The sequence below is a fragment of the Plasmopara halstedii genome (genome assembly GCF_900000015.1).
Source record: "Plasmopara halstedii genome assembly, contig: Scaffold_322, whole genome shotgun sequence".
NCBI classification, from domain to species: domain Eukaryota; phylum Oomycota; class Peronosporomycetes; order Peronosporales; family Peronosporaceae; genus Plasmopara; species Plasmopara halstedii.
Window position 1 is genome coordinate 1391184 of NW_020187243.1, and position 17145 is coordinate 1408328.

The 17145-nt window shown below is 44.9% G+C and overlaps 7 protein-coding genes across 7 annotated transcripts; 4 read left to right on the forward strand and 3 right to left on the reverse strand.

Moving 5' to 3' along the window:
• Nucleotides 1-909: 909 nt before the first annotated feature.
• On the reverse strand, nt 910-2454 carry PHALS_08422 (hypothetical protein L916_18723; the record flags this gene model as incomplete). Its single annotated transcript, XM_024723766.1, has 6 exons — nt 910-1179; nt 1257-1311; nt 1372-1634; nt 1705-1770; nt 1829-1963; nt 2032-2454. The coding sequence occupies 6 exons, from the start codon at nt 2452-2454 to the stop codon at nt 910-912; spliced, it is 1212 nt and encodes a 403-aa protein (XP_024574710.1).
• A 179-nt stretch (nt 2455-2633) lies between these two features.
• PHALS_08423 (hypothetical protein L916_18722) lies at nt 2634-4063 on the forward strand (the record flags this gene model as incomplete). Its single annotated transcript, XM_024723767.1, has 6 exons — nt 2634-2997; nt 3061-3139; nt 3199-3326; nt 3393-3511; nt 3577-3757; nt 3825-4063. 6 exons carry the CDS (start codon nt 2634-2636, stop codon nt 4061-4063), a joined length of 1110 nt encoding a protein of 369 aa, XP_024574711.1.
• PHALS_15302 (uncharacterized protein) lies at nt 4062-4422 on the reverse strand (the record flags this gene model as incomplete). The annotated part of the gene is made up of 1 exon (XM_024723768.2): nt 4062-4422. The coding sequence occupies one exon, from the start codon at nt 4420-4422 to the stop codon at nt 4222-4224; it is 201 nt and encodes a 66-aa protein (XP_024574712.1). The 3' UTR covers nt 4062-4221.
• PHALS_08424 (WW domain) lies at nt 4423-7569 on the forward strand (the record flags this gene model as incomplete). The annotated part of the gene is made up of 1 exon (XM_024723769.1): nt 4423-7569. One exon carries the CDS (start codon nt 4423-4425, stop codon nt 7567-7569), a length of 3147 nt encoding a protein of 1048 aa, XP_024574713.1.
• Nucleotides 7570-7741: 172 nt separating this feature from the next.
• PHALS_08425 (WD40/YVTN repeat-like-containing domain) lies at nt 7742-11765 on the forward strand (the record flags this gene model as incomplete). The annotated part of the gene is made up of 3 exons (XM_024723771.1): nt 7742-11128; nt 11190-11329; nt 11393-11765. 3 exons carry the CDS (start codon nt 7742-7744, stop codon nt 11763-11765), a joined length of 3900 nt encoding a protein of 1299 aa, XP_024574714.1.
• Nucleotides 11766-11887: 122 nt separating this feature from the next.
• On the reverse strand, nt 11888-13441 carry PHALS_08426 (Heterochromatin-associated protein HP1 and related CHROMO domain proteins; the record flags this gene model as incomplete). The annotated part of the gene is made up of 5 exons (XM_024723772.1): nt 11888-11941; nt 12009-12072; nt 12147-13146; nt 13208-13269; nt 13344-13441. 5 exons carry the CDS (start codon nt 13439-13441, stop codon nt 11888-11890), a joined length of 1278 nt encoding a protein of 425 aa, XP_024574715.1.
• Nucleotides 13442-14731: 1290 nt separating this feature from the next.
• On the forward strand, nt 14732-15138 carry PHALS_08427 (uncharacterized protein; the record flags this gene model as incomplete). Its single annotated transcript, XM_024723773.1, has 2 exons — nt 14732-14946; nt 15000-15138. The coding sequence occupies 2 exons, from the start codon at nt 14732-14734 to the stop codon at nt 15136-15138; spliced, it is 354 nt and encodes a 117-aa protein (XP_024574716.1).
• Nucleotides 15139-17145: the final 2007 nt, after the last annotated feature.

A 17145-nucleotide genomic window follows, 5' to 3' on the forward strand; every position in this document is an offset into this window, starting at 1 on the left:
CAACATGCTAGCACCGCGGGAATTCATAAAGAACTTTGCAAGCTAAATGTAAATTTGGTGACAGGCCATGGGTGTCTCGGCATCTAGTACACCCTACCTTTTCGGCTTTTTGCATGAGAAAAAAATGGTAATGACCGATTTTGACGAAAGAGGCGGGTGCTATGATACTTTTTGGCAAGTCACGTCTACAACGTATGTGTGAAGCAGAGGTGGTCAGTGAAGCCTAATGTAAGAAGAGAAGAGAAGCCGGTTTCCCCAAGCAGAATGTAGAGAATTTTTCAATGCATTGATGACTTGACAACCACCTAATAAAGAGCTTGATTGCGAACGCTTCGTCAATTCATTTTCAGCAGCTCTATCTTGCAAACTTGATTGACGTGCATCATTGCTTGTCTATCAATATGCGCAAGCGTTTTGCATGTCGTAAGGCTGCATTGTCGGCAGTGTAGGACGTGCAATTAAATTTGTCGAGAATGAGCATTTATGGTCATTGAACTCGAAAAAAATGTTAAAAGCTTGAGTTTATACTGTTAAAACAATCGGAAACTATCTGTACATGCTGTCTGTTCGTATGACAGTACGACCTCCGAGAGCGCGTCCGACAGACGACCGATGTCACGTCAAGACTTTCAGAAATTCAACAAGTTTAAAAGCTTTTGACCCAACCACGCAATGATCGTTCCCCGCCATTACTGCTCGCTTGATCAAGAATATATAATATCTGTAAACGGATTGTGGGTAAATTACTTTCATTAACTTTATGCAAAAGGATTGTGGGTCGGCGTAATCTTCGTTCATAGAATACAGAAAGTAAGATCCAGTTTTTCTCAAAATTTTGTGAAGATATAGAAAAGGCAAAACCGCACAAAATACTATAAACACACCAAAAACAACGTCCAGAGCTTGAATTTACAGCTCTCCGAGTAGTGCAGTTACGTCTTCTACAGTAAGATCACGATCATTCTTCTTCAAAATAGCGCGCACAGCATCAGACGCATCTGTATTGGGTACCGAGAGCGTCTTTTCCACAAAGTTTGGCAATCGGTCTTGATTGGCGTCAACCCACTGCATATATGTTAGTGATTGTTCTGGGGTCAGTATAGAGTGAAGCTTTTCCGTTTGTTGCTGGACGGCCTCTGCACGCTGCTCCAGGCTCTTCTTTAATTTGCTTAGATATGTCTGTTTTACAACATATAAAACAAGTAGTCAGTATGACAAACAGGTTCATGAGTAGATGAGTCTTAAACAGCAGATACCACTGCCATTGCTATCCTTCGACGTTCCGACTTGCTACTCTTAGTGTCACCCAATCTGCAATGAGCACATGTCAGCAACTACCTAATGTCACTTTTCAATATTGAAAATACATGCTTGTAAAGAGACTTCAATTTTTCATCTTGCTCATATGTAAGGGCAAGATCATTTGTCAAAGTTGACCAAAGCGTGTCCTTCTTCACTACGTTTGGCATATTTTTCTTCTCTGGTGCATCTCCAGCATTTTTTGATCCAACGCCGTCAGCTTCGTCAAAAAAAGACTCGTCCTGAATGCTGAGCCATAATAGAAACCGACAGTACGGAGGCAGTAACAAGTTGTCAAGCTGACGAAAATTATAGTCTTTCACCGCAAGCCGTTCCTATCGAAAATTATTGACAGGTTTATAAGCAGGTACCTGGTACGAAGACAAAGCACAATCATCCACGCACCATACTGTTCGGTCCAAACCGCTCGTGAATCAATTTTATTCCTTGTCGAATTTTTTCTTGTATCGACTGCTCGCACATACACAATCAGCCACATACTTGGCACCGAAAATCACTCTACCTCTACCTCTTCCGATCCGCCTTGCTTCCTGTCCTCTGCAAGACTTTGAAGAATTTTCGAGCGTACTTGGTTCAGCGCCTCATCTGCATGCTCTAAATGTGCTGCACGTGTCGTGTCAATGCTTTCTGTTAGTTGAGATACCTGCAAGCTCAACAAGACAATTTTTTCGCTTGAGATGCAAGTTAGGCACAAGAAAAAACAAATCACACCTTTTCCTCTAAAAGCTCGAGGTACTGCTTCTTACGGCGACGACTTTGACGTGCTGACTCGCGATTCCTGGCCAAGCGCCGCTGACGCTTCTCATTTGAGTTCAGCACTCCGGGATTAGACGATGAATCATCGTCGTTCACAGTCGGTTGCATCATGGATTTCTCTGCAAAGATTTCGGGTGGTTGTTGAAAGGAAGATATAGAAGAAGAGCTGGTGTTAGGTACCGCGGGAGGCATAAGCTCGCTACCGAACGTCCGCTCGGTCGCTAAAGGTACAGTCTGGCCTAATATGAACTGCTCAGATGTAGCGGCGCCATTGAGCGATGCATTTGAAAAAACTTCCGGCATCTCCTCACTCGCCACATCAGCCGAAAGAAAATAGCTTAACAGATCGTCATCTTCGGCGGTAAGATCCATAGTCATCGCCTTTGAGATTGATCAATCAATGACACAAGCTTGTCAGCAACAATTTATTTTGACAGAAAAACGTGGCGTTTTAAAAAAGTGGCCAGTTTTACTTCACAAAAAACTCAAACTGGTATAGTGGCTTAAATTTCAATTCACCCGCATATTCTTCCGACGACTGCAATCTTACTATTCGCATGGTGGAACACGTGATCAAACTATCCGAAGCCGTAGACGTTAGCGACTCGGAAGTCAGCTCGCTTTGCAGCAGTGAGATAGAGTTAGAAATGGCCTGGGGCGAGGGACCGATTGCGCCATTACGTACCGAAGTGTCACTTGGCGACAGTCCTACCAAAAAGAGTCTAACCGCTGGTATGGCGCGCTCCGACAGCAATGGCAACGGCTCTAGCCGTGCACGTACGCCTCAAAAGCGCTCCAGCAATTCGCCACTTGAGCGTAGCAAGCGTTTGATTAATATTCATCCGATTTGCTCGCCTAGCTACCTAATTAAGCCCAATATTTTACCACTTGGCGTACGTAAGCAACAACGATGGTTCAACGGTAACTAGAAATGGCTAGAGATCAGATTTAGTTAGCAAACCTCTTACATTCTTGCTGCAACAGATCATCATTTTGGCAACCGAGCTGCGTCTACGCGATTAGAAGACTTACTGGAGCACTTGGACATAAATGTCGAATGGAAGTGAGTTTTGAAAACGCATCTTATATTGCCAAGGCACTCAAGGAAATTGTGAATATCAGATCAAACTTTAAAAAGCTAGCCGAGCCGCAGAACGAAAGCTTGCAGAAAAAATTTCTCAACGGGGGAGGCGCTTACGAGAGTATTCAGTCTCATGCACCATGGAATCGTCGTTACGACGAATGGAATGGTCAAGTGTTGTAGCATTACACGTAATTTTTGACGAAGTACTGATTTTGGTCATGTTCACGTGCAGATGCCGAGCAAATGTTTACCCGTGTTGACCGCCGTGCACGAACATTAATGCTGCGGTCATTTAATTCTTTCGCACCATTTATAGAAGCAGTGGAATATGTTGTCTTGCATTTTATCCAGGTATTTTATATCTTTATTGTCAGATAAATGCTGAGTAGGTGACTATTCGTGCATTTGTGCTTCAGTGGCGAGAAGTTCCATCAGAGCTTGAAGTTGCTGCGCCACTAACTCGCATGTTAAAGCACCCAATTGAGTTAATTCAAGCAAGTGAAAACGACGTTCGGTTAATACTCCCTTTGTTGGACTCGGCCTTTCACCGATTGATTGTTCACAGCGTCTGTCAATTTTACGGCGTGCGATCACGAAGTTCGTAAATTCGGAACGTGTTATTTGATGAAAGATTCGTCATTTTAATATTTAATGGTTTGTCTAGCTGAGTCAACTTGCCGCTTGAACACAAAAATCATGATTTTGAAGAGTCCGAGAAAATTTTGTCCGGTGACCAATGTGTGTTCGTTGTGCGAGTTTATTCGCGAGACACGCATCGCCAGGCGTCACGTCGGCGCAGTTTCAGTCAAGAAGAGTGTCGACAAAAACCATATGTTGGAGTTGCAGTCGATAAGCAGTGAGTGTAGTGAAGGCTTTTTAATGGTGGATGCCCCGCGAATGTAATGTGATCGGTGAGGTCCTGCACTATAAGAAGTAAGGACCAAACTTGTTGTAGTGGCTTTCCATCCTACTAGTAATTTAGGATTTATCCGAAATATATTGCTTTGTTGTTATCATCAACTGAATACTTGTTAACTAACTAGTAATTTCTCGTATACGTTTTACGACGAAGCTAACAAAGGTAAAACATTTTTAGCGTCTTGATGTTCCTCATTTGCAAATTGCTTAGAGCGTATTATCGTACTTAGCTCGAACCTTGACTTTCTTACAGGGGGAGCTTGCCGAAGCAAGCTGCAGCGAGGGATTCGAGAGCAACGACGGCACATCGCCCTTGACGATCGCACACGCACAGTTTGTGACATATGGAGGAACATTCAGATCTTGAGGCCGAGTTGCAGGTCACATCACTGGTAACTATTAATAAGGCGCTCGACATTGAAGATGATGTGGTTGCGCCTGTTGCGGAGCTGATAGATGGCGAATGTGTCAATGCTGCATCATGCACAACTTCTGGTTTGATAAAATCAGAGCACAGCTGTGGCGATACTGAGAAGTTAGAAGACCCGTTGAATATTGTGATACCAGAACTGATTACACGCGGTGGAGGTGAGAATAAAGATAATTCAACGTACAACGAGATTGAGTCATATGAGGCCGTAACGCTTGTTAACGAAGACATCTCATCGGTTGATTGGGCTGCAGACGGCATGATTGCACAACAAGCATCAGAAACGCCTGACTTGGGTTTGCAGTTGTCTCCTGATACAGTTTTGACCTCACCCGCTGCAATGTCAGAGTTACTTGTCGCTAGTGCAGACACATGTAGTGAGAGAAGTAGTGAAGTGATGGAATTAGAAGCGTATGATAAAAGACCCGTGCCAGTCGAGGTAGGAGATGATCAACATAATGAGGAAGACGGTCATGCAACTATCACGGCTGTTGCAGAGGAAGCAGTTAAAGTTACGCCTCTTGACGAAGACATGGAAGATGTTCTTGCAAAGATACGAAACAAACTTGCGTGCGAGTCAATTCAAGTGCTGGAGTCGGGTGAGATTTTGGCATTGCCAAAGGGTTGGACAACTCGCCGAAGTAAAACAAATGATGGCAAAATGTACTTCGTATCACCGTATGGTCACACACAGTGGCTGCGCCCACCTATGAAAACTGGTGTTATGTACAACTGGGTCCATGAGATAGAGGTGACGTTTGGACCAGGTCGACTAGGACTGAATTTGAAACAAATCGCTGGTATACCAGGTACAGAGTTTACCGATCTTCAAGTTCACATTGCGGAGATTTACAAGCTACCAAACGGAATGGCAAGTCCAGCAGAGATCTATAACTGGAGTGTTAAGCCTGAAAAACGTCTTGCAATTAACATGCGCGTAATCGCAATGAGTGGAATTTCTCTTACTGGATATACGTACTCAGAGGTGCTTGAATTACTCGCTCGTGTAGTGCGTCCTGTTCGCATCAAGTTTGCTGATGTTTCAAAAGGAATTGTAGGTCGAGTTGATGAGAAAGCTTTAGACGAGGAGACTGAAGAAGGAAAAGAGGCTCGTGCCGCACGATTAAAGCAAAGCTCTTTGCGCTCGGAATACTTTCAAATCTTGGTGTCGTATGAGCTATACAGACAAGTATGGGCGGCGACAAGGCGACGTATGCATTCGACGATGCTTGAATTGCTGAGGAAAAACGAGGTGATGGAGTCACGACTTGGAATCCAGCATCAGCATCACGAATCTTTGGAAACGGAGCGTGAATATCTGGCACAAGAGACATCATCGTTAAAGCAAATGATTGAACAGCTAGACTTGCAATTGGCAGGAAAGATTGACTCGCCAGAGGTGCTACGGACTGCGGAGCTCACACAGCGAAGTGCGATGCTCGAGAAAGAAGTGACGGAAATCATTGCTGAAAATGATGCGCTGCAAACAGCTCGAATTGAAATTGAGGAGACACTGGACACTTTACAACAGGAGCTGGATGCATATGGAGATCTGGATGCGGACTTCAACGGAAATCACGAGGTAAAATTTTTCTCGCCTGCTTTTCTAGGCTCCATGGTGCATCGAGGTTCGATCGACACACGTGCCGAAGATGCTCGAGAGCGGCTTCTTGATAAGATTGTTGTTCAACGTAATCATCTTGAAGAAGAAATCAAATTGGAAGAGGAGCGAGCGAAATTTGTGGAATCAGAAATTAACCTGTTTCAAAACCAAATGAGTGTGGCAGCAGAAGCGGTAAAGCGCGAAGATGCCTTTATCAGCGGCGAGCGTCCCCCTCAAATGATTTTTCTTGAAAACAAGATTGCTATGCTCAAGAAAAATTTGCGAGAGACAATTGCTGGGATCGCCAAAGCAGCAAAGTGTGGGGATCAGCAACAAGCCGACAATTTGTTTATTCGACGCGCAGACTTAAAGGACGATCTGAATACTGCACTTGATGAAATGCGGCGTATGGAAGGCGAAATGAACGTGTACTACGACATAGATAAGGGAAAACAGGTTGAGATTCATCAATCAGCTATATCGGTTGATGATGTCGACATTGACGAGGCCCCACACGAACGCGTGTCCGAAACATCTCGGCTACAAAGCAAGCTAGCAAAGCTTCAAGTACACTTGCACGATACTGTGAATTTGCTCGCAAAGGAGAAGGACGAGGCTCGTAAGAGTGACTTAAGCAAGCGTCGGTTGCTTCTAAAAAGTGAAATGAAGGCAGTCCAAGATCAGTTTCAGGCTTTAACACAAGGAACACTTAATGTAGCTGTAAAAAGTAGAGACTCAGACCCAAGGCCATCTTTTGCTAGTGCGCCAACGATTCAGGAAGCCCCGCGAAGATCGACGGTTGGCTCACGAGCGTCGCTCGGTAATTTTCGGGGTATAGTCAGTGGAGCAAGAGCCTCTATGGTTTCAAATGTTAACAAAGTTCCAGAAATCTCTGCACGCGATTCAGAACGGTGTGATCCCAACTTTGGCCGACGAAGTGGCAGCAGTGCGTCAATGGCCTCACTGACGCATTCTTATGATTCGAACTCAAATCAAGGACCTCGGGATGGCTCAATACCTACGATGAGTGGTATCTTACGAAAGCACGCAACTTATTCGAATGAAAAAGGTGCGTTTGGCAACATGTCAATTCGTGGTGTTCGCGAACGATGGTTCAATATTGAACCTGATGGATATCTTCGATACTACAAGCGAGAAGGCGATCGCGAACCTCGTGGTGCAATCCCTTTACAACACAAGTCACTCGAGATTTTGCATGGTAAAGAAGTCGGCAAATCGAACGAGTTTATGTTGTGCTCGCCCACGCACCAAACGCGTATAGTTGCAAAAAGTCATGACGAAATGCTTGTATGGGTCAAGGTGCTACAACTCGCCCACACATACTTTATGCAGCAAGTCTGTGGCTCCAACGATGGTGGTCAAGACCATGTAGCGAGCGCAGTGTCACCCGATGCAGAACTCGCATACCGAAATCAGCGTGCAACGCTTGGCTTTTAAAGGACACTTATCACCAATTTCTTAGCTAGAGTGCTCATTTTCAATGTGTTACTTTAGCAACTCGACCAGGGCACTGTAAAATTATTTTGGCAGTGGCGAGTTCAAAATTACCAGTTATGAATTTTAATATTTTGTAGAAATCTTATAAAAATCTCCAATCTAAGACTTAGAAATGTTTCGTTCTCGCAAGTTCGTTGATGTGCCGTCTAAGCGTGTGGGTGCGGGGCTACTGTCAACAGATACTCGCAAACGCCAGCGCCTCGAACAATGGGATGCGCTATATACGCCGCAAGTAGGGAATAATGTGGACATGGAAGAAAGCGCATCGCTATTGATGGACACACACTGTTGTACTATCATTGAGGACGCTCGTCTACCACCTCCACTACTGCAAGAATTACTTGACGAATGGCCACAATTGCCATTGCACCAGCGTTACCAGATACGCTGCTGCCGCGTTCCAATACCTTCAGCGCGTCACCGCAGTGGTCACCGATGGGTCTCCTACTATGTCTTCCCATTGCGCACTAAGGTTCTTATATGGCAACAAGACAACGGCAAAGTCATTGCACTACAATTTCCAGATGAGATAAAACCAAATGAAGTGCTTTACCCGCTTCTTTTCACGGTTTACAGCCAAAGTCTCAGCCTCATGATTGTAGGCAAGAGTGGCATTGTGCTCTTTTGGGAAGATATTACACTCCCATATAAAAGCGTACCACTAAGTGTGCAAATCCCCCTTGGCGCGAATGAAAACGTGAGTTCACACCCCACTACAGCTACGATGAAAATTCAAGGTGGCGAGGATTATGAGGATACAACTAGACTCATGTGCTGGAGTAATGAAGGCAATGTGTGGGAGATCGCAGTTGAAGATCGACGAATTCGAGTCCGGGCTTTTGAAAAACAAAGTGCTGGATTCTTTTCTGGTCTCACTAAGTCTGTATCACAGTTCTTCTTTTCATCCACTACTTCAAAGTCTGAAGCTGGTGAAGACGATTTAAATGTGGATCAACCTATATTGTATTTGAGAGTGTTGCCACCATCAATTAAAGTTACTGCTTCGATGAGCGACGATAGAGAAGAAAGGGAAGAGTCTGTTGATATGTTACTGCTGTTCCGGGACGGTATGCTGGAGCGACGAGCGTTCAGCTTGGAAAATGCAATGGATTGTTCAAGTGTGTCAAGATGGCACATGAACGCAAGTCGTGTGGCCGTTCACTACTTTAGTAACAATTTTTCTGATGCTTGTTTGGTCAAAGTTCATATAATCTCGATGCCTTACATCCTCGAGACATGCTTTGGACTGCTTGTGGCGTTTGTAAGCTCACCTCCCGGTTCTTCCACGAACACAACAGTCAAGTATGTCCTATTTCAATTCTCGCTTGATGTTGTGGATGCCAACGTCTCGTCCAAATTTGCATGGGCATGTCTATTAGATTTTGAGCCATCATATGATGAACAAAATTCCGACCAGTATTTTGAGGTGGAAAGTTTCACCATAACGCGTGATGCCCTGTATTTCGCTTGGACGCAAATGCAACCGATCCAGCTTATGGCTATTCATCTGCCACAGACTGGTCAAACCAGAGTACGCTCGACTGTATTCCCGCTAGAGGGAGTTCAAGGGCAAACAGCTCTCGCGTTTGAAGCTCGTGTGGACCCTACTTCGTTTGACAACAATGCCTTGAAAGGCTCAGTCTCTTTTTTGCTCATTCACGAAGATGCCAAGCCGATTAGCGGGTCAGTTTGCATGGCTACGGCATCAGATATGATGAAACTCGAATATTCTCCAGTCTTTTCCGAAGCATCGATGGATAAGACACGCAGAGGGCGTGAAGAGGCAAACCTTCATGCTGTCCAATCGTCACATGTGCTAGGCAAAAATTTGAACGTTGACGATTACATTCGCTTGATTATGACGCATTTTGTTGACGACCCCAATTTGGCATTGCCTTTGCGTGTGAATTCATTAGACGTGGAGTCGGTAGCGCAGGCTGCTCTGGCGGTCGACCTTCAGATTTTGGATGCCAAATCATCGTCTGGATTGCGATGGGGTATGGGAGACAGTAGCGATGCTTTGCTGCATAACAATGCAGTACAAAAGGAGACCGACGCTCCTTCAGTCACACCGAAATTGGTGCGTTATCAGCTGAAAGAAAAAAGCAACCGTCACATCGCCTTTATAGAATTTCTTCAACGCCGCTGTGCGCCGGTCTGGGATTTTTTAGCGAAATCGGACGATCTGAAGCGACATCTGATCGAAAACGAGGAGAAGCTGCAAGCTGCAATTGCTTTAAGCAAGTTTCAAGCGTCAGTCATGTCGTCGAGTTCTCCAGAAACCGAAGGAGCGCTATCTGAGGTGAAGAGAATTCAGCGTCGGTTTACTGGAAAATTTCTTCTTCATGCAATCGAGAAGACTGTGGAAAAACGAGGGTATCAGAAGGAGCAGCTGCGTCTTGCAGGCTATAACTCGTTTGATGTGTTTTACTGCGAAGTGAGCAGAATTTCGGAGCTTTTTGCAAATTTGGATGAAGAAATACAAGCGCTTGTGACCTCAATCGGCGAAAGCGACCGAAACTATCTCCATGCTCTGTTAGAAAGCGGCTGTGCCATACTCAGTATGCTCTGCACGCCCGTGCAAAGTTCTGCAACCAGTTTTGCGCTGACTGGAAGTTGGGCATTTACGCGTGAAGTGCGGAGCGTGCTAGCAAATCATATTTCGCGCTTGTCTGTTCTTGTTGGATTCTCGCAAGGAGCCACCAATAAGCAACTTCGCTGGCAGCACGACGACGTCTTTGATATCACTGACCAAATTCAAAAACTTGGCATCGCAATGCTTGATCTTTACGCTCGATTTATCCCTCTTGTTTCTAGCGACGAAGCGGAAGAGTTGCGCAAGGAAGAAAGATTAACAAAATGTGTGACACTGAACCCTCTCGTCTACATTGCGACGCAAACTCCGTCATATGAGAGTGAGATTGCGCTTGACTGTGATCAAGATGGAGCAATCACGCAAAAGCGAGCAAATCTCTTTAGCCAATGTGTCGAGTTTTGCGAAAAATATTTGTACTTTGAAGGGATGATATTTTTGATTTTCGTTGAAGACTCCGTGAACTTATCCAAGCTGGACTGTGTCCTGGGCAAATTGCCAAAAAGCCCTGCATCCAAGAGATTAGAGTCATTCTGCAAGAAATACGAAGGATTTGATCACTTTGTATTTCAGTGGTATAATGGCGAAATTCAAAACCCATGGGCACAAAGCAACGAAGAAGTTGCTCAGACGACAATGATGGCATATTTGCTTGCTCACTCGCAGATCTTCGCACCATCACTTCACAAATTCATGAAGACCCGGGAGCACTTACACAAATATAGGTGGTTGACAGCTGTGTCACTCGAGCGGTATGATCAGGTGGCGACCCTATCTCTTTGTGAGGCCAAGAAAGAGCAGCGATCATTGTCGAAGCGCAAAACAATGACCAGTATTGCGAAAATCGCTGCCTGTGCTTCATCTAACTTGTCGCATTCAAAAATTATTCAAGAGATTAATGACGAGGTACGTTCTGCTTATCATTGTTTCGTGTTAGGCACGTATTGACCATGTGTGCAAACGACAGCTTCTTCGTAATAAGCTTCAAGAGCTGCTGCTGCAGCTGCCTTTGAAGAAACCTATCAACCCGCACCCGCTATTACCTAAAGATTTGGTACATGCATGCTTAGCGTCAGCATTATCTACAGAAAAAGATGACCCAATGAGGTACTTGAATATTTGCAAAAAGGCTTGAGACGTGCACTAACTGTTACGTTTGTCACGCAATAGAATCAACATATTTCTCATGGCTCTTGAGGTGTTAGAGACGATAGCAACCGACCCGATAACCGACGAGTACAAAGAATTGCGTGCTGGTGTGTGGCGAACCTGCATTGTCGATGACGCCGAGCTGTGGGACAATATAGCAGCAGAATTGGCAGGTGTGAATGAGGAGACTTTAGAGTCGCTTATGCGTCAGACCCTTCTCTACCAAGTTATGACGGAGCATTCATCGCAGAGTACACAAGGTGCTGAATCAAGGGCAGCTTTGACAGTCGAGGTCATTCGAGAGCTGGTACATCGCGAGGGCGACGTCGACTCGATTGTGAGCGTCCAAAGTCAGCAGCTATTGCTCAAAACGCTGCATTTGGCGAGTCATTAGAATTAGATACAGAATACTTGCGAGCACATAATGCATCCAGCACAATTTGAAATCTAACGTAGAAGAAGAAAGCATGATGGCCCTTATTACATTGTCAAGCGGGTAATTGTTGCGCCTTCATCCTAATTATCATCCTCTAAGGATACCATCGGTATTGGCGAAAGTGCAATTGTCAGCTAGATAAAAGACGAGACAGACACATAATTAGAGAGCAACCAGAGAGTGTTTTGTCGCGATACTTACAACAGCTACTGACATAAGGATAACGCGCGACCGCAATTCCGTATTTCCGGTCGAAATCACCCAACTAACCAACAAACAACAAGACAAGGTTCACTTTGAAGCTTCCCACATGGACCAAATTCTCACGTCACATCATACCTGTCCGAAAGAAAAAGGGTCAAAATACCTATCGTCACAAGAACGAGCGTTGCTTTGGACTGCTTATGCTCGCCGTTACGAAAGATAGAGACGAGTGCAACAAGCAGCGATATGTTAGCGACAGCGGTTGATATCGCAACCATCATTTCGAACTGACGAGGCATAACCTCGAGCAAGAGCAAAAGTTCTGCAGCAGCACGCCAAGCCAGACCAGTGGCTACCCACTTTGCCGAAGCACGCGCATTTTTCTGATGAAAGAAAAGAAGCAGTGCCACAACCGGGGTGAGGAACGACAACCATTTTCGCCACAGTTTCGTTTCATCTTCCACCTCCGCCAGCATCTCGCTCGCCACCAGAGATCCCACGACCACCGCTACACTGAAGATCGACATTAAATAGCCGCTTTTCATTAGCTTTGATCCAGCGCTAATCTGTGTGTGTTTGTATGCAGAGGTTGCACCGGACTTGGAGCTTGCAGTCTTCTTGACATCACGTGACTTACAAAGTATCCCAGATTCTTCTTCATACATCAACACCACTGGCTTCTTGTTACCATCCGACCTCGCTGAAGAAACATTTGAGGTCATTTCCCGCACCTGTGGGACTAAGGCTGCAAGGGTCGAGCGTAGAAGCACCGAGTCTTCATCATCTTCCATACGAGATACGAATCGCGTCGAGGGCGACGTCTCATCTGCAACCTGTTTCCGGGATGATCGGCGTCGAACTCCCTCCTGATCATTGCTACTATCATTATTTTCATTGTTACGAGGACTTTTTCGTCGTTGCGAAGGTGTGGACGTATTCGCAAGGCTGTCCTTGTGCTTTCTCTCCTTCACGTCGTCGTTGTCACTCTCTGGTAAATTGCGACTCACTGAGACGCTGCGCGAGCGATGACGGCGGCTTCTTGACCTACTTGGGCTTCTGCTCCTTCCTGGGCTTTTAGACCTCGAACGTCTAGGACTACGACCACGAGAATTCAAGTTATCGGACTCTCTACGTTCTGCAGAGTTTGATAATATAATGAGCATTGCTATAGTACTATCAACACAAGTCCTACTTACGGTTCTCAAAGTCCTTTATAACATGTGAATAGCCATCGGCCATCAAGTCAATGCGGCTCTCCCTAGACAAGAGATTGATATAATTGGGTAAGAAACGACATTTTTTATGTTGTGGGGGGCCAGGCGGAGTTTGTACCATGTATTGTTTTCACGGCCGAATCCTTTCCAGATCACGAGGTAGTGCACGCGCTGCTTAATGAGCTTGCGGTCTACAATGCGCTCAATGTCTGGCATCTTGGTGAATTTCGTCCAATTCTCTTTACCCGCCCAAGTCCCTTCGTTTTAAGGTTTTGCTGATTGGTAAAATAGTATTAATTCTATATGCTTTATGCTAATGCTCAGTAGCAAATTATGCACGCTTTTAATAACGAAGTGCAGCCGCGTTTCACGAGAAAACGCAGATTTGTTGAAATGACGTGCTGTAGAAGAGCATGGTAAAGAGTACTTTGTCAAACTCTCTTCACTTTGCTGACGGGTACACAAAACCCATGCGAGGCAGTTACACCCGTATTGAATGTAATAAGTCACTGAGCTTGATGCCTCAGGAGCTGCCTAACGCAACAGCAACATTTATCTGCTCGGTGACGCAGATATTTTGGCCTCGTTGAGAATTCGCACGAGTCCTATTTCGACAAGATAGTCATCCGTAGTAGTGCAGAGCATCGCCTCAAATGTCGACATCTTCTCTAAGTTCTAGCTAGCTGAGCTCAATGTGTGCGTGGTTACGAGCTGTTCACCAAAATTTCATTTAATTGGGTGCTCCACTAGAAGGCATGATTATCAGGAAGATTCTACAAATATCAAAGCTGCAGCGGGGCAGCCGTAGCTCTTTGCTTAGAGGAGCTAAGCCAAGGTCACCGAACTTAAGTTCCTGCCAAGTCCAAGTACTAAAGCCTAAACCAAGGCAAACGAACACTTCCATTCAAAATCAAAACTGTATTTGATTGTTTTAGTTGCGGCAGAGCCTCCAGTATCTAAAACCCTAGGTTTTACTTATTAATATCTAGTTAGTATAGCAAAACCTAGTTAATACAGTAATATGCATTACTACTGGCAATCCTAGCTTCTTGTTACGGTGTAGCCACACCACTATGTGATAACACTAACTTGTGTATTCACCTATGTACGGTCGCACAAGATTGTGCGACCCGCCCATTCATACAAGGGTACGTGTAATCAACGGTCATGGTAGTTGCCGAAACAATTTCACTAAGTACATCTAGAAAGTTTCTTGATCAACCATGCAAACTATGCCGACATTGTACTTTTATGGTCAGAAGGTTAAACATTTTTGAAAAAGTGGTCTCTAAGGCTAGTAAAGAAAGCATCGGTGTGCCCATATTGTAGCTCTTCCGAATTTCAAAACGTTTTTCCTCGCTATCTATGAGGCTTTCGCCTTTGCTAAAGGGTGTGCTTAGCTTCAAGCTGATGCCAATTGACATAAAGGCGTATTGAGATTAAATACTGTCAATCAACTGAAGAAAAGATTTTACTATTTATTAAGAAATTTAACTGCCGCGGAAAATGATCTTCTACTTACAAGGTACACCCTCAGCTTGCTGTGATTGGCAATCTATACAATTCGTGCGACTTCTGTATCGGTACTTGTATCAGTTACATGATACTCCTCGAAAAGAAAGTCTCGATGGAGACGGCGAACGGCTTCATGATCTGCGTACAGACGACCTGAAATGTAGAAATTGGCAAGGAATTGTGCGCGCAACTTTTATTTCTCACGGGTAAAGTTCTGCCAAACACTTCGGCGCCCTTGATCATGCTGTCTCTTTAGCAGAGTGATGATTGTTAATGTGCGCGAACTTATGTTTGGTTTTCAAGACGATGAGTTCGATTATACCGCCATAGTTGCTTTGATGCAGTCAGCGACACCACAACCGAATCAAGAATCGCGCTTCGCAGCAAAAGGTTTGTGAGCTTTGTTTAAAGGGGTTGGCATCATATTGACTATACCTACTTCGAACGATTCTCAAGCCGATAATCAGGCGCAACACGTTTACCGCGACCTTGACAATATTCTACGTTTTCACGAAGAAACAGCGAATAAACGCTTTTACTCATTATGTTGTGCTGAACTTTGCACTAAATACATCTACAGGTTATCAAATAATATATAAGTTGGTCACCCTCTGTGTCCGTTCACATCCAAATAAAGTTAGAAGCTGTTGTATTGACAGCGTCGCCCCCACCAAGTCCTTGCACTTGCAGCTATCAGCTCACAAACTTTGCATAACAAACAAGAAAAACTATATCAACGAGTCGGGACGTCATACGCTGAGTGCGCAACTAATAAGATCAAAGACATAATTTTTAAAGTTTGTATTGACTGTTGTGTGTGGTAATTTCTTGAACACTAGTCGATAACATTTTAATGCAGCGTCCACATTCTTACACGTGGAGCTAGATAAAGAATACATTTTTCAAAAGTGGTAAGTAGCCGTAGCTTGCAGGACGTTAGGAACGGATTGGAGTTGGGGGCGAGATTCGACGTGATATTACAACCGCGCTTTGATTTCGCAAACTTAAGACTTAAGCAACGTCCTAGACTGACGTTTCGCCAGCTGAATGGCTTGCAATACTGTGAAATGGGTAAATCAATGTGTCTTGTTCTCTATACGCTCGAACAGAGTCATGTACTGTCATCATAGCACACTACTACCTCATGGATGACCCAACAGTCACTAATCCAGCTGTAAATAGTAATTGTAAACGGTATGACCTGCTGGATCGGGCATCAACATCGAAGCGAATATTGAATACACTTTTGCACTTTGATAAGAAGAATCGCAAATATACATAATATTTTCCAAGCCGCCTTCATTGCAAACTCCTGAGACTTTTAGTTTTGTAGAGGGGAAAGCTGTTCATGCTGTGCCGAGTTCAGATTATGATTAGATATTTAGACCTTTTCGTGAGCTACATGAAAGGGTCCCCTCGCTATAAGTAGAGAACACAACGAGTGCAAATCGTGCAGTAGCCATGCGAACCGTAAAGAGCGCTTAATCTCCGGGTGCATCGGGGCTGCTGTAGCTTTGCGCTTAAAAGAAGCGTAAGTGAGCTCACCGACCTCTTGTTATATACACAGGATCGCAATCCGCTTACTCAAAGAGTAATTATAGCCTTAACCCAAGGCTAATTAACTCTTTAAATTCAAAAAGTGACTTTGTTTTATCTATTTGCGGCAAAGCCGCATGATTTTAAATGTTTAGATCCTAAATATGTATAGTAAAATCTAAATACATGTATAACTACTGGCTATCCAGCCCCGTACCGTATTCTTGTTTGGGTGTGGTCACACCATGCCCATCTGGTGTGACACGCATCTCTGTTACCAGGGAATGTGTAACCCCGTTCCACTCTTCCTATTAAAATAGAGAACATTTACAGTTCCAGTCGATTATTGCCTCAACGAGGCTTGCGTGTCCGTTAGATACTGCGTTTGAACGAAATAACTTCCGTGCTCAATGAGCCCTGTGTCAATGATACCGAAGTCTTCGAGTCTCGCTGGTTCCAACAGCGCTCACGAGCAGAGCCCAGCTTTATCACGGTGCCATGTCGGGACCGTGTATCCGCGGCATCGACGGATGTAAATCTTAGGCTCGATGAGCCTGAGTGTCGCACTCCGCGCACGCTATCGGTGACGAGTGATCTCGTTGAGGATGTGGAGGTGGTCGAATACGGGTCTGACACTCCTTTTCCCGGAAGGAATGACAAGGAAGGCGAGCCGCATCAGCAGCGTGAGACGAGCCCTGCTTGCGCCTTGCAGACCCCATGTCCGTTTCCTGAGTTCTCGTCACCTGTAGATCGTGGCGTAATCACCAATGACCTCGATGAGGCACAGAAGCGGAAGCTGGAAGCTGTCCGAAAGGCGGCTCTGATGCGCACCCATCCACGGTCGGTCATTGACCCTCGTGTGGAATATG